The following is a 16,247-nucleotide window of genomic DNA, read 5'->3' as shown; positions in this document are numbered from 1 at the left end:
TTTGCTATTTCCCCCCCCCCCCCCCCCCCGCCCCTGCTCCTTCATTGTTTCTGCTGTTTTGGCTTTAAAAAAAAATCCCTACCCTGCCATTTATTTTTAGCAGCCAATTGAAATGTCTGGGAGATGAAGGAGGAAAAAATATGAGTGGCGTGTAATAAAGCAGCAGAAGACAGAGTAACCTTTGAGGCAGCGGGAGCGAGCAGCGCTCACAGACGCTTGCACTATGCCCAGTCTGGCTGTCCGCACTCCCGGAACAAACGCTCCGGCCGGACTCTAACGGGCGATGGAGCCGTCCCGCCGTCTCTGTGCCCTCTGCATTCTGCTGCTGCTTAGAGGTAAAGAAGCTGGTTCTTAATTTCTTTATATAAAAAGGGAAGGAAAAACAAAACCCAGCAGGACTGTGAAATCCAGCACTGAATTGAGTCTTACTTCACCAGGAGCTATTTTCCAAGTCACCGGTGGGCATCCAGCGGCCAGTCTAACTGGCCACCTAACGCCCATTGGGTCTTTGGCAGTTTCCCCTTCTAATCAGCGCCCACTTTATTAAAAAGTGCTGCAGGTAGGGTGACCAGATGTCCTGATTTTATAGGGACAGTCCTGATATTTGGGGCTTTTTCTTATATAGGCTCCTATTACCCCTCACCCTCTGTCCCGATTTTTCACACTTGCTGTCTGGTCACCCTAGCTGCAGGCGAAATTAACCCATAGAGCCCTCGTCTTGTGCCCTGGCTAGCCGGGGACGTCACAGCTGCCCAGACCGTGGGCTTTGAGGAGTTAACAGTGGGTTGGAATGCAAACGTTGCTCTAATTTTTCTGGTGCGTTGTTGCCGGGCTGGAGGAAAGTGCCGGGTTTTTGTGGGTAAGGGATAACGTGGCTCTCCGAGTGCCATGGGAGAATCGCACGGGCTCCGGGCTCCGCTGGTGTGCATGCAATACTTCAAATGCAGAAGCCGTTGAGTGGGAGAGACAACCTGGGGGAAATGGGAAATTGACACGAAGTAGAAAGAGAGCCCTGGATGGCCCCTCTGCATACTGATGTGCTCCCTCTGCATTCTCAGCTGGGGGGGTCGCAAACGGGTGTCAGGGATTGAGACGTCCCCGGCCCTTCCAATATTGCTAAGTGTATGTGGACGCCTGCTTAGATCCATGGTATGGGGGGCCCAAGTATGGGAAATGGGGGGTCCAGGTGAGATGGAAAACAAGGAGTACTTGCTCTAGAATGAAGCTTTGCTGTAGATAATTGTCTTGTTAGGGGGGTGTCGACACCAGCCTCTCTCCTGGAAAACTTCTCGCCATTGTGCTTTCTGGTGTAACTTCACAGCAGGTAGCACTGGTGGAAGCGGTAGGATAGATGGTTCCAGGGGTTAAGTACCCTGCCTGACTCTGCTCAGACCAGGTCCACACACCACCTGGTGGCTTACACACCACTGTCCTATCGACTAGAAAGTTCTCTGGGGAAGGGACCATTGGCCTGCTAAACCCAGGGTTGTGAGTTCAATCCTTGAGGGGGCCACTTAGGGAGCTGGGGCAAAAATCAGTACTTGGTCCTGCTAGTGAAGGCAGGGGGCTGGACTCAATGACCTTTCGGGGTCCCTTCCAGCTCTCTGAGATAGGTATATCTCAATATCTTGCTCTGTGTTTGTACAGCGCCTAGCACAACTGGGTCCAAAAACCAATTGGTGCCATGGGGGGCTACTGCAGTATAAAAAGAACTGCACTGGTGCCTTCACTTCCCCCAAAGCGCTCGTGTGCTCGGGGCCTGAGAAGGACCAGGGCTCGGGGTCTGTACATGGGTATAGGGATGGCCCTCAGGAACCGGCAGCATTGCACCTGGGTTTTGTAGAAGCATCCTGACTCCACGCCTCTGATTGGCCGCAGCGAAATCGAAATCGTTCTGCCATAGAGTCCGGCAAGCCCCGCCCAGAGCTGAACCCAGGGCGCGGGGCACAAAACGATTTGGGGTGGTTCTTCTTGTAAATCTTACCCCCCACTCCCGAGCAAGGACGGGGTGGTTGCCAATCTGTGCACGGGGGAGAGCCTACACCCCGGGTTCTGGGGGCGGGTGAGTGCGGACGCTGGGGTCTTTGTCTTATCGTTGCAACCAGACACTCAGCTGGGATGCGGATTCTGTCATACTGGGTGCAAATCCGTAGACAGTCTCTGACCCCTGGAAACGTACAGTCTAGAAAGGTCAGGGGGAGGGAGGAGGCATTCCCCCACAACTATAGAAGAGGGAAACTGAGGCCCAGACATGGAGCGAGCTGCCCCACATCACACAGGGACTCGGGGGCAGAACCATCTCTCCAGAGCCCCAGCCCTGTGTCGTAACCACAAGGCCCAAATTGCATTGCTGCACATGGTCTGGGGGAGGGGAGAGGGTGCCACCGCTGCATTCCCCGGGCCGGGCAGAGTCAGACCAGGGGAAAAGTGTGTCACGGAAACGCAGGCACAGCTGGGGGCTGCACGCCCAGCGCTGGCTGGAGTCTGCTGTCACTGGGGCGGGAGGGGGAGCATGTGGCTAGAGCGTGGGGAAGAGCTGGCGTTTGGCGGAGGGAGCTGGTGTATTTCCAGCGTGAGCGAAGTGTCGGGGATTAAAGAACCGGCTCAGAGCTTCATCAGATGCTCTTGGATTCCTGGGTTCAGCTGGAATCGGGCAGAGCCACGTTCCCCCAGAGGCTGCGTCTCCCCCCTAGGCGCATCTGAGCATCAGCGAGTCGGAGGGCTGGAGCACGGGGCTGGGATGTGGGACTCCCGAGTTCTGTCCCAGCTCGGGGTGGGGAGTGCGTTACAGCAGGGGGCAGGCGTGGGAGATGAGCAGGCTGGGTTCTGCGGTGGGCTCTGGAAGGGAGTGGGGTCTAGTGGTTGGAGCTGATGGGAAGCGGGACTCCTGACGTCTTTTTCCAGCTCTTCCACTGACTCGCCGCGTGACCCTTGCTGAGTCATTTCCTCCCCCGTCCGGGACAGCGATGCCCACTTGGCCAGCAGGCTGAGGGAGGTGCTTTGAGGGCCTTCGCTGCTGTACGTGGGTACCGTGCTCATCGCCACTAACGGGAGGGGATCCCCGGTCCCCCGGGCGCTGGCCCAGGTGGTGGCGAGGGAGGGTAGGCAACCCAAGGGCACTCAGCGCCTCCTTCAGCTGCTACCCACTGCCAGAGCAGACTGCTCCACATCAGGGCCCAGGAGCTGGGGTGGGGAAGCGCCATGGTGGGGCTGGGCATGCTGGGACATATGATTTGGGGCGCTTGTCCCAACATCCATCTGACAGATGCTGCCAGGCTGCCAGGCGAAGCGATGAGGTTCCTTATCCCTTGGCTGAGGACAGAAGACGCTTCCTACGGGCAGTTCCCCCTGCAGTCCTGGACTCCTCCTGTGATTTTCATTACCTGGTGAAACGGGCACATTGCTTGCTTCTGCAGCTGGCCTCTCTGTGCCCCCCGGGTGGGGGGGGCGGCTGGCTGCTGAATCCCGCCCCCCATGCTGGAAAGTGGAGGAGGTGGGGGGGATCGTGTTCCAAACCAAACATTCATCGAGCATCCCCCGCACACGCAACTGCTCCTTGGCCCAAAGCCCAGCCTTTCTGGGCTCCGCCACGGTGGGGCCCGAGTCAGTGAAGCCCTGAGGGGCTGCGGGTCGGTGGGCGCAGGGCTGGCACGTAGCCCACTGGCATTGGACGATGATCTGTCGTGAGCTGTTTGTCCCCACATCTGCGGCCAGGCTCCGCCTTGGGGAATCGGACAGGGCAAGTGGAGCAGGGAGAGGGGTAGCAACTTGTCCAACATGCCACCAAATTGCAGTGCCCGATCTGGGATTGGAACCCAGGAGTCCGGGCTCCTTGCTCTAACCACTGGATACACTCTTACCCAAGCAGCTATCCCAGAAGCTCCCAACCCTGCCACCCTCCCGTTCTGCCACCGATAGCTGCTCTTCAAATGTGCCTCCAGGACCCTTTGCACCAGTTCCATCTGAGACGGAGGTGCTGGAACGAACTGGTAACTTCAGGAAGCAGTGAGTCCCGGACCTAGATGGTCTCTGTCCCAGAGTACGGAAGGAACTCAAATGTTCAGTGTCTGAGCTGCTGGTGAGAAATACGCCATCTTTTAAAAACAGCGGCTATACTGGAGGTTTTACCTGTATCGGAAGGAGGCTCTAGGGGAGATCCAGGGAATTACAGACCAGTAAGCTACACATCTGTACCTAGGAAATTGGTTGGAACAGTTACATAGAATAAAGCCTGGAAGAGCACAAGACGATCAGGTTAGCACACAAAGGAAAACCGCGTGTCTCTAATCTACTAGACTTTTTTTAATGTCTCGGTCGAGTGGATGAAGGAGAACAGGGTGGCATAACTCCAAAGACCTTTGACAAGAAGTTACTCAAGAAACTAAGTCGTCATGGGATAAGAGGGGAAGTTTTGTCATGGATCAAAAACTGGCTGGAAGACAAGGAACAGATTAGGAATAAATGGCGAATTGTAATCATGGCAAAAAGTTAACAAGGCAGCATCTTGTGGCTCCATTCGAGGTCCAGCATTAAATATATTGGCTGATCTGGAAAAGGGTGGGTGAGACAAGAGAAAGAAAATCTTGCAGATGACAAAGTTTATTAAGGAGACAAGGTGGACGAGGTAATATCTTTTATTGGACCAACTTCTGTGGGTGAAAGAGACAAGCTACACAGAACCCTTCTTCAGATCTGCAAAACCTCTCCTATTAAGAAATTGGAAAGATTGGGGTTGTTACCTTGGAAAGGAGCTGGATGAATGGGGGCATACGTCTATCAATTAACAAATCAAAGTTCCCGAGCTAGCTTTGCTAGACTCTGTTCTTCCTGTCTTGTAGAACGAATGGACATTCACTGGATATGAAAGGCAGCAAATTCAAACCCATAAAAGGTGTGATTAGACTGTGTCATTGCCACAGGGTGCTGTCAAGGATAAGGACTTCACAAGGTTCAAAAAGGGATTGGGCACTTATAGGGATAACAAGAATAGTTGCTGTGACTGATGCGAACTCATGTTTGGAAGGGATTTTAAATCTCATGCTTCTGGGCTTCAGCCCATCTCCTGCCGAGATCAGATTAGCCCACCTCTGCCTTTTGTGGGATTCTTACACCTTCCTCTGAAGCCGCTGGTGACTGTCAGCGACAGGATACTGGAGCAGATGGACCTTGGGTCTGATCCAGTCCGCCAGCTCCTGTGCTCTTGCAGCTCTTCCCAAGAGACTCTGCAGGAATCTGCACAGGGTTTTAGCAGGGGAGAGCAGAGGTGAGGAATAGGGGAACAGCTTGCCCTTCCTCTGGGCTCCTTGAGGCTCCCCACCAAACTGTAGAAGCTCTTGAGATCAGGTGATGCTGGCCCTTTTTGGGAAAGTCCCAGCCCTTTTAAGCCAGCCCAGGCCCCAGAGCCTGGTTGGACTGTGGGGGAGCTTCAGGTAGATCCCAAACTTAGCAATTCCAGAGGAGCTTGGCAAGTTCGAACCCTCCTCTCCCAAATTCAGAAGCTGGAGACTGGGCCCAAATGCCGTTCCCGACACTCGGGAGCTTTAGGTGTGAACTTCATGGCTGGCTCCTAATGGACCGACCCAAACTCATTGATCCAAATAGCCTCTCACCCTTCCGGGATCAGATCAGAGTGTGGCAGCTTCCATTCAGAGCAAAACGCTTTCCAGGCGGCCAGACTGACCTTCTCTCTTATCCCCTTGGCAGGGTATTTCTGCACTGAAGCCATGGGGTGCATGGACCCCCGCTGGCTTTAATCAGGCTAGCTAAGGTCCCCATAGCAATGAAGTCGTGGCCACATGGGCCGGATAGACTGCCTGGATCCCAGAGTGAGCACTCACCTGGCTGGCCTGTGCTAAAAACACGACTTCCCTGCTAGCGGTACCCGGAGCTAGCTAGATCAACGCTAGCTCAGGTATGTCTACACAAGCCACGACTCTGCAGTCAGCTGTAGCCTCTAAGCACTGCGACATCTTCGCTGCTCTGAGCTGGGCAGACAGAGCTCGGCGAAAACCAGCTGGAAAATGCCATGGTTTTGTATGGAAACGTGGATGAAACTTTTATTTTATTTTCTTTCTTTAATCAGAATTTCCCCAGGAACAGCTTGATGTTTTGTAGTGGTTTTTTTGGAGGAAAAAGCAAAAGCAGAAGCTGAAACATTTGGGAGGTGGCGTTGGAAAATCAAAACTCAGTCAAACGTTTCGGTGGCTTTTTGAAAAATTTTGATGAAAAACAGCTTTGCATGAAAATTACATCTGGATTGGGGGGAGGGGGGAACGTCCGACCAGCCCTACTCATCTCTGAGCAGCAGGTTGGCCTTCTCCCCCCTGCCCCCCGGCAAGTGATGGCGTAGATCACTGCACATCTGGAACTGCTTTGACTCGTCCCATCATGCCCTCTCCATCCCGCTCCAGGGGATTGGCAGGCATTAGCTGTGGTGGTTGAGAAATTCCCAGAGGATATTTTTTCTCAAAGAGGGAAATATTTTGGCAAATCAGGGAGATTTTCTTGGGCCTGGGATTTACAGCCCCTGAGCCTGCCACTTGCTCACAGCAGAGCCAGCTCATAATTTTGTTGTAGATGTAAGTATCTCTCTTTTATAGAGACTTAGATTTAGACTCTCCTGTGTCTAGAAGTGGCCCATTTTCCCCACCGCTGTCTGTCCAGAGCGATGTAACTCTGCTGTGAGATGTCTCCATGATTGTAGCATCCTTTTCCTACAATAGGTCGTTCTTTGTCCTCTACACCTTTTCTTCCCTCCAGGTGGAATCCAATCTACGACGTACCTTGAGCTTGTGCTTATAGAGGGGGAAACTGAGGCACAAAAAGGGCAGGCTTGATGTATGTGGTGTTTCTGTTTCTGAAACCCACAGCTTCTGGAGTCATGTGATTAAGTGAAAATCACAGCTTTTTTTTTTTTTTTTTTTTAAAGGTTTCTGGCCCTCATGCTTGCAAAGAAAAGTCTGACCCGAGTTCGGTCATAAAGGCTCACAAACCTCAGGGCAGACCGCAAACCCCAAGCATTCAAAAATCCTGAGTCAGGCCCCCCAAAAATCATGACTGACTTCAAAAAATTCTGCCATTTTTTAAAAAAAATCTAATTGTATCTTCTGGTTTCTGAGACCGAGGTCACATGTCTGAGCTTTTCTTTATAACTTACTAGAAATGTACGTTTTTAATAAGATTCTCGCATGACTCCAGCAGCTGGAGTTTTTTGGGGAAAACAGACCAATGTCTTGGAACGCGTGATAAAACAGCAGGATTGGGCAACGTTCCAAGTCAAGACGCTCAAACTTAATTTAGTAGTTTAAAAACCGTAAGGTTTTTATTCCAATCTCATGATTTGGGGGGATTTTTGAAACGCTTTGGGCTGAGACTACTGTTCTTAACACATAGTTGGAGGGTCTCTTCCATCCAGGGGATCAGTGAGGAATTCCTCTTTTCTTTACATGTCTAATTGGTTCCAGGCTAGTCAATTTAATTTACATATAAACTCCCCTTCCTTGGTGTGAGTGTGTGTATGGAGGAGGGGAGCCTCAGTAGAGGAGGGAAGGAAGAAGTGGTATTCTTGCTAAACTCCGCCCACGATGCCAAGCTCCGCCCATGATGCCTGAATAGCTGCCATGCTTTTGCTTAAATAATTGGCAGGGAAATAGTTAACAAGGAGACTTAACCAGAAGACAGGTTTCAGAGAGGTACCCGTGTTAGTCTGTATCAGCAAAAACAACGAGGACTCCTTGTGGCACCGTAGAGACTAACAAATGTATTTGGACCCACTTCATCAGATGCATCTGATGAAGTGGGTTTTAGCCCATGAAAGCTTAGGCCCAAATAAATTTGTTAGTCTCTAAGGTGCCACAAGGACTCCTCGTTGTTGTAACCAGAAGAGACACTACTTGGCACCATTGCAGTAGCATTTTCCACTCATAAGTCTCAAAATGCTTTGCAAGAATAGGTATCTTCATCTTGTAGGTGGGTAAACTGAGGCACAGGAAGGCAGGAATTTGGCCAAAGTATCCCTGGGAGTCGGTTACAGAGCTGGGACTAAAATTCAGGTCTAACTCCCAGTGCGGCCAATTTCAGCCACACTTTAAAATGGGCATCACTAGGTTCCAGAGTGAACACCATGTGGAGACAGATCAGGGCTGTTCACATGTCCCTTGAGAAGTACCGGAGACTCAGACAGCCCTGCTGCAGGATGCTACTTCTAAGAAACTTAGGCTGACAATCCTTGTGGCTGTGTGGCCACGTTCCCTGTTCCTCTACACCTTGACCAGTTACATCCCACTGACATTTTGGGGGGGAAATGGTTCAAATTCATACCAAAAATAACTGAAAAATCCAGAAAATTTCAATTTGGGACCATCAAAACATCTAATTTGGATAATATTGAAACACTCTGTTTAGACATTTATAATATATTAATATTTGGTACAGTATGTATGCCTAATACATCTAAAATTAATATTTTAAATATCATTTTACTAAATAAAATGAACCCAATCCAACCTTTCCCATTAACAAATTGAGTTGAAATCCTCATGTCAACGTGAAACATTTAGGTTTCAATGAAACTGCATTTTTCAATGGAAAACTCTTCTGCCTAATTTTTTCGCTGGCGCTACTTGAAACCTTTAAACAGGGACTGGACGGCTCTTTCTGATGTCTACATTGATGGTGGCATGTAGGGTACATACACTGCATGCTCTTCTAGCGTGGGTATAGATAACTATGTAGACTGTTATCCCAAGCAAAGCCATGCCAGAACCTTAGGGTCTATATACACGGCTCTCTACACACCCAACCAACGCCTTCCACGTGTAGTGCCCACTGCCGGAGCCTTTTCCGGGCTTTGTCTTATATAGAGTCCTATTACCCCCCACCCCTCCGTCCCGCTTTTTCACACTGGCTGTCTGGTCACCCTACATATAGATCAGACTGATAACATCATTTTCTTACTTAAACTGGGGAAGTGGGAACACTGCAGCATCTTTAGCTGGACACAGAAACTTTTAACATTAGCTGTCCCCGTGTATTGTGATGATCATGCAAATCTTCAGACCCACATAAAAAAACCCCCGGCAGATGACATTATTTTTCTGGCAACTGGCGAATCCGTAAAAAAACCCAGCCAGGCCGATCAAATATCAGCCAGGTGCTAACCCTACTCCACCCTCAGGCTATTTACCAGGTTGCGCCGGGCCATAAACATTTACAAATGGGTCCCGAGCCCCAAAAAGGTTGAGAACCACCGCTCAGTGCAAGGGTCCCCGGGGGAGCTTCTCTGGCCTGTCCTACGCAGGAGGTGAGACCAGACGATCACTGGCTCTAACTGCACGACAATTTTAAAGACAGCAATAACATATGAGGTTAACTGGCAGGTCCGGGCTGGGACAAACAAGGCTCTTGGCTCTGGGCCGGTGCAATTCTCAAAATATTTCAAGACAACGAGAATTTTTTCTCTCTTTAATTTGAGTTTCCTAAAATACCCGTGCGGGCTAATTTCCGAAGCTGGCTTCTCGGCGCTGCTGGTAATTAGCTAGCCAGCCACGCAAGGAATTTGCAGCGTGTGCGTGTGCTCCGTCCTGGGGCGAAGGCGCTCTATTTTCAAACTACACCCTGCGTAATTGCTAGGCTGTTTTCTTCCTGAGGTTTGCTGCGAATCTGGGGCACGGTCGGCTTCCGAGACAGAGGAGTCAGTGTGCAAGGGGCGCGGCCTCCGCCCTCTCCTTACACATCCTCAGAGAGGCAGGAAATACACTGCCCCGCTCTGTCCTGCCAAACTGGAGCCTGTCGCTGGGAGGTTGTTATGATCTCAGCTTGGAAACTATAATTTCAGGACAACTCCTCCAGTCTCGAGCCTCACTGACACCCAGGCACGAAATGCATCAGACGCTCTTAAGGTTGGCCGCATCATGGGCTTCATTTGATAGTTCCACGAAGGACAGTTTAAAGCAGCCTTAAAATCAAGTGTCAATTACAGTTAACTCCCCCACACCTCGGGAGGGCCCCTAGATTGCCAGTGCCTGGGTGTACATGGAAATCAGACCCTGTATATTTCAAAAGAATACACCCTCCCTGAGTTTCGCACGGACCTCCGCTGCTTTCACTGCTCCTGTTTTAGCCCTTTGGCCGGTGCAATAAATTCAGTCACTTTCACCTGATGGATCATGCTCAGTTTCGTTTCCTCCTCCTCGTGGGTTTGGTTTTAAGGTGCTTCGCTGAAATCGTCTAGTCGTGCAGTGGACTCAAGGGCTCCTGGGTTCTAGGCCCCAGGTCTGGGAGGCGGGGGGAACGTGGGATCAGAGAAAGAGGCCGTGAGTTGGGATTCTGTACCGCTGGGCGCATTTCTTCCCTTCACCGTGCAGCTGCAGGAGGGCAGGACTGATTCTTCCCTACGCGAGCGTGAGGGTTAATTGTGATCCGTAAAGTGCTTTGGGATTGGGATGTGATGCAAGGTACCACTGAGATCAGCAGGCACATGGAGGAGGCCCGGGACTACGAGGTGTTTTTAAGGAGATGGGACTAAATTATCGCTTTGGGAGAAATCCAGCTCACTAGGGCTCCTCCCCTGTTTCTAAAACGTGCCCCGGGCTGCTAGGGACACTAAAAGAACCAGAACATCCATCTTGCAAGGAGTCCGGCAGCGCACCTCCTAGCGCCAACTTGGGAACAGCGTTTGCTTCTTGGACCAGAGAAGAGACAGGACTGGGGGTTATAAGAGCTGGTTGGGAACCCAAATTTCTGTTCCCTGAGGAATTCTGACATGTAGAAATGTGGTGGTTGTCGTTCCCAAATGAAATGAAAAGCCGAAACGTCCCGCGAAACGATTTCGATTTGGGACCCTTCGAATGTTTTGCTTCAGCAGCGCGGCCACTTTTTGCTTTGACGTTTGTTCTCCATTAATGTGAAAGATAAAATCGGAAAGCTATTTTCAACATGAACAGAAATCAAAGCGATTCAGCTGGATAGCGTCATTTCCATGGATTTTTGACTTCTTCCCATTGCAAAATGAACACGTTCCCAGGAAATATTTTGATTTTTGCCGAAACCGCTTTTTGCAATGGAAAACGGCTGGGTCTCTATTTTTGTTGACCAGGTCTAGTGTGAATAGTAGAAAGGGGATTCCATTGGACACAGACCGACACCCTGCTGTTCTCTCTGGGTATGTCTACACGGTATCAGGCACCATGCCACCCAGCCCACGTATGCAGGTAGCTGCTCAAGATCTGGCGGCACAAGGGGCACCGGGGGCTAGCCGCCCTGGTACAAGCCCATGCGACCTCCTGGATCTGCACTCGGGTGGCTAGCCCCTACCCAGGCCCAGAGGCGGGCTGCTAGCTGCAGTACAGACTTAGTATCAGGCTTTCGCAGGCAAAGGGTTTCCAGAGATAGCCACGCTGACTACGCTATTGAATTACCGGCACTGCTCCCAGCGGCCTGTCTCTCTGCTTCCAAACCACGCTCACGCAATGCCTGACCCGGCTTCGCCAACCCACCCTCCTGCAGTGCGTCTCTGTCTCTGTGTAGTGCTCAGCCCAGATGTGCAACAGCCTTCAGCTAGCAGAGGTGGGTCTTTATCTCTTGTGCCTCTAGGCCAAGAGGTCGCAGGTTCACATCCTGGTGCTGGCTACTCCCCCACCCCAAGGGCATTGCATTACAAGGGGAAGCAGGTGGCTGGCAGATGCTCAGGCCAAGGGGGAGAATAGGGCCAACTGGGAAGAGTACAGCCCAGAGTAGAGCTGACCCCGTTGTGGCTTGGAAGGGCCTAGAATTGGAGTCCAGCAGAGAGTGGGCATGGGCACCAGGCAGTGCTCTCTGCGAGGATGGCCTCCCCTCCGCTGGGAGTAACAGCGCGGTCAGTGGTTTCCAGCACTGCTCTCTAAATCCCATTCGTGATGCATGCGAGGGGACTGTTGCTGCTGCAGACAGGATCTAAATCTGGGCCCCGTTTAAAACGTGCGCATGCCAGACCAATCCACCCCCTCCTGCTCGCAGTCAGAGAGACTGCTGCCGGGCCACAAGGGGATCGGGTCCCTTTTCCTCTCCCCTCACCCTGCCATGCTGTCCCAGGGCCGGAGTTCAGCTCTGGTCTGGTGGGGGAGAGGCCGCGTAGCCCGGGGGTAGGGTCCAGGCCTGGGAGCCGGGAAGGGTGTGGGTGTGATAAAGCCGGGTGAGCGGGCAGTGCAATAGACAGTGACATTCAGTCCTGACGGCCTCATGATAATGCCTGGTTGGAAACAATCACTTGAGCTCTTAAGACCCATGGCCGGGTTCCGAATTAAACAACTCGGGACGCCTGGGGGTCTATTCTTGGCTCCGCTACTGGCGTGCTGTATGTCCTGGGGCGTCACTCCCCCCCCAACGCACTGTGCCTCAGTTTCCACTCCCACCATTGGCCTGTTGAGTGCCCCTTCAATGCAGAGACTGTCACTCACTGAGTGTGCACTGGGGAGCACTGGGCTCGCTGGGAACCAGTAGGTGCTACTGAAGTACAAATCATAATGTGGCTAGGGCACTCAGGCCCCAGCTCCTCTATCAGCTTTGAATAAGTCACTTCCCCCACCCTTCCATGCCTCAGTTTTCCTATCTGCACCCTAAGGCTAATACTTCCCAGGGGTGGTGCATAAACACCTGTGTATCTCACTCCCCTGCCCCTTTGTCCTAAAAGCTCCAGGTGTAGCTACGCTGACCATTAAAGGGCAGCACGGCCCTGCGGGTCCTGCAGCCCAAGGCGATTGGATAGCCCATGGCCCGTGTTACACAGGGGGCAGGCTGGATGATCGCAGTTGTCCCTTCTGGCCTTGGAATCTGTGACTCCAGCAGGGAGTCGAAATGCAAGCGCCGGCAGTGAGTTCTAGGGGCAGGCCGGCTAACAAAATCCACCACATGATGGGGCGACGACATTTCCTGTGGCCGGGGCGGAATCGGCTGCACAAACTCAACCCAGGCCACGTGTGCTGCCGGCTGCGGTTTGCCTGGCCTCCTTGCGGCTGTTAACCTGAAAGAACCCAATCTAGGAAGAGTCTGAAAGTCTCATTGAGGGCTTGGACTGCCTGGGCTAGTGGGAAGTGGGGGGGGGGGGGGTTGTTTTAGCACCTGGTCACAGGCTGCACAAATGTTTCCGTTCCCCTAGCAGCTCACGATACAGAGACTCGCAGATTCCAAGGCCAGCAGGGACCGTTGTGATCATCTAGTCTGACCTCCTGCGTATCCAGGCTCTAAAATCCTTTCCCCCTCCGCCCCCCGAGTCCTGCATCAAGTGGACCTGATGGATTTGTTATGAACCATGTAATTTGAGACACGAACCTTGGGCAAGTCACTTTGGTCCAGATCCTCAAAGTTATTTAGGCACCTAACTCCCAATGGAGTTACTTTTGAGGATCTGGCTCTCTGCACCTCAGTTTCCCCTCACATGTTTTTGTTTCACCTACTTAGACTGCAAGTAATTTGGGAGAGGGACTGTTTTACTACAGCTTGATCTTTGCTGAGAAAAAAGATGTGGTTTTACCAAATTAAAATTTTGATGCAGATGGGACCTGGTCCAGGTAATTGACTAGTTAACACGTGTTCAAACTCCCACTGTCCTGTCTACACTAGGATTAACACACGTTGTTTTTTCTCGTGCGGAGTGCCTGCCGTGATGGGGCTCCGATCAGGGATGCTAAAGTAACACACTAGTCTGAATTTTCTGGAGTTCACTTAAGTGCATTGTGACAGACCCAGACCAGTGGGGTACAGGAGTCTGGTAGAGGGCAAATATACTGGTCACTGGATGAGTAGTTTTCTGTTCCCTGAGTGACCAGAGCAGGGGCTGCACTAGCGTAATCAGGAACCTGCTAGAACCAGTTAAGGCAGGCAGGCTAATTAGGACACCTGGAGCCAATTAAGAAGAAGCTGCTAGAATCAATTAAGGCAGGCTAATCAGGGCACCTGGGTTTTAAAAGGAGCTCACTTCAGTTTGTAGTGCGAGTGTGAGGAGCTGGGAGCAAGAGGCGCAAGGAGCTGAGAGTGAGAGGGAGAGGGAGAGGGTGTGCTGCTAGAGGACTGAGGAGCACAAGCGTTATCAGACACCAGGAGGAAGGTCCTGTGGTGAGAATAAGGAAGGTGTTTGGAGGAGGCCATGGGGAAGTAGCCCAGGGAGTTGTAGCTGTCATGCAGCTGTTACAGGAGGCACTATAGACAGCTACAGTCCACAGGGCCCTGGGCTGGAACCCGGAGTACAGGGTGGGCCTGGGTTCCCCCCAAACCTCCCAATTCCTCTGGACTGTGGGTTCTTCCAGAGGGGAAGGTCTCTGGGCTGTTCCCCAACCCGCATGGTGAATCTCTGAGGCAAGAAAATCCGCCAATAAGCGCAGGACCCACCAAGATAGAGGAGGAACTTTGTCACAGCATGAAAGATGTACACGGAGGGAGGTGTTTTTTTTGAAAGCGTTGGCTTGATTCTGCTCCTACTGGCCCTGTCTTGCAAGGCAAAAAGGGCGACTCGTTGATTAAAAGCTAAAAAGTATGACCCAAGTGTAAGTGATGCAGCGTCAGCTTCGGCCACCAAACTGAAAAATCCCCCCACAAAAGGCAGTTAGTTTCAACTGAAACTGAATTTTTCCATTTTTTTCCCCCCTCGACTAAACAAAAAAAAAGAGAGAAAATGTTCCATTTGGGCCACATGAAATGGTTCCAATGTCAATTCCGAATGACCTTTTGGAACGAAATGTGTCTGAAATGTTTGTGTTTGGTTCCTTTTTCAGCCCAAGCTATTCGCCAAATTGGCCAATGGTTTCAGTGCCGCACAGAATACAGTTTCCAGCTAACTTACTATTCGGGTCATATTTTTAAGTTTTTCTTTGCAGCCGTAACATCTGGAGACTTGACTCTTGTTTTAAATGAAAGCCGAGATTCTGGAGAATGGTTGAGAGTTTTGTCTCTGTCCTCCCACTCCACCCCTACGTCTTTGCACCTCCCCCAACTTTGGGGGTCTCTGGATTAGACTAAAAATAACAGGAGTACTTACACTCTGCTCTATGTCTCTTTAGGGCTATGCAGGTCATTCAACATTGATGTGAAGAGACCCCAGATCTTCCAGGGCCCACCGGAGGCTCAATTCGGTTACAAAGTCCTGCAGCACGAGGCTGGAGGGGAGAAATGGTGAGTGTGGAGAGCATTACCTGCCGCAGCAGTTCCAGGGGGCAGCCCTTCATGCCAGCGTGGACAGTGTGAATTTTACAGGGGCTTGTGAGATGGACTGAGCTGAGGCGAGCCAATAGCTGCATTCCTAATTCGAATCCACTTTCGGGCCATAACTGGAAACCAGTTTGACTCCGGTCTGACATAGTTCTTGTGCCTTTGGCAGGGGAGAGCTAATATTATTTATTTGCATTCCAGAAGCGCCTAGGGGCCCCAACCAACATCAGGTCCCTGTTGTGCTCGTCCATACAGAAGTTACAAACTAAACCAGAGGTCCCTGAACTGTGGGGCACGCACTCCCTAGGGGGACAAAGAGGAACCTTTGGAGGGGCCCAGGCCAGCCCCCATGATGGGGGCGGGGAGGGAGTGTCACCCAGCCCCTGGCCGCAGCTCTTTTCCCCGGCCCCGCTCCTGGCCCCAGACCCACCCCCAGGTGCAGCCCCAGCCTTGGCCCCTTACCCCGTCCATATGTCGTCCCCCCCCCCAGCTGCAGTCCTGTTCCTAGCCGTGGCTCCGGGCGGGGGCACAGACAGGTGTAAGGGGGACATGACCCTCAAAAGTTTGGGGACCATTGATCTAAACAGATAAGACAGACAAAGGGTGGGAGAGGAAACTGAGGCAGGGAGAAGGGAAGTGACTTTCCCACGGTCAGTGGCAGAGTTGGGCCAGGAAGCTAGACTTGCTGAGTCTTAGGCCAGTGCTCTAATGACTGGGCCACGCTGCCTCTCTTGAACATGGGGAACATTCAAAGCGGGGAGAAACTGGTTAAACTCACTGCACTGCATGGCCAGGGCTCAGAGGTACCAAAGGGGACAAAAACTGGAGGACCCCCCCCCCCCACCCCCTGTTGAAACTGACAAGGTCCCCCTGGCTTTAATTTGAGCATCTGTATTGCAGCTGGGCACGGGAGCAGGGGAGTGAGGAGTCCGAACCGTATCCCTGATTTCCCCAAGTGCACATCAGCAGTTTATTAAAAAATAAATAAATAAATAAAAGGAAATGACTAGCAGCCCTGACTCGGCTGCTGTTTGAAAATGATTCACAGAAGAAGGGGGGGGAAAAAATAA

The 16,247-nt window shown here is 51.7% G+C and overlaps 1 protein-coding gene across 1 annotated transcript in view; it reads left to right on the top strand.

Annotated features, from left to right (window-relative positions):
* Positions 1 to 283: 283 nt before the first annotated feature.
* Positions 284 to 16,247, top strand: part of ITGA10 (integrin subunit alpha 10) — a 51,298-nt gene continuing 35,334 nt past the window's right edge. Inside the window, exons 1-2 of the mRNA XM_065420410.1 lie at positions 284 to 335; positions 15,030 to 15,141. Coding sequence (XP_065276482.1) covers positions 284 to 335; positions 15,030 to 15,141 — 164 coding nt within the window. The remainder of the gene's footprint in view (positions 336 to 15,029; positions 15,142 to 16,247) is intronic.

Source organism: Emys orbicularis, chromosome 20, assembly GCF_028017835.1.
Source record: "Emys orbicularis isolate rEmyOrb1 chromosome 20, rEmyOrb1.hap1, whole genome shotgun sequence".
Lineage (NCBI taxonomy): Eukaryota > Metazoa > Chordata > Testudines > Emydidae > Emys > Emys orbicularis.
Note: the sequence above shows the minus strand (reverse complement) of the source record. Positions and strands in the feature narration are given on the sequence as shown.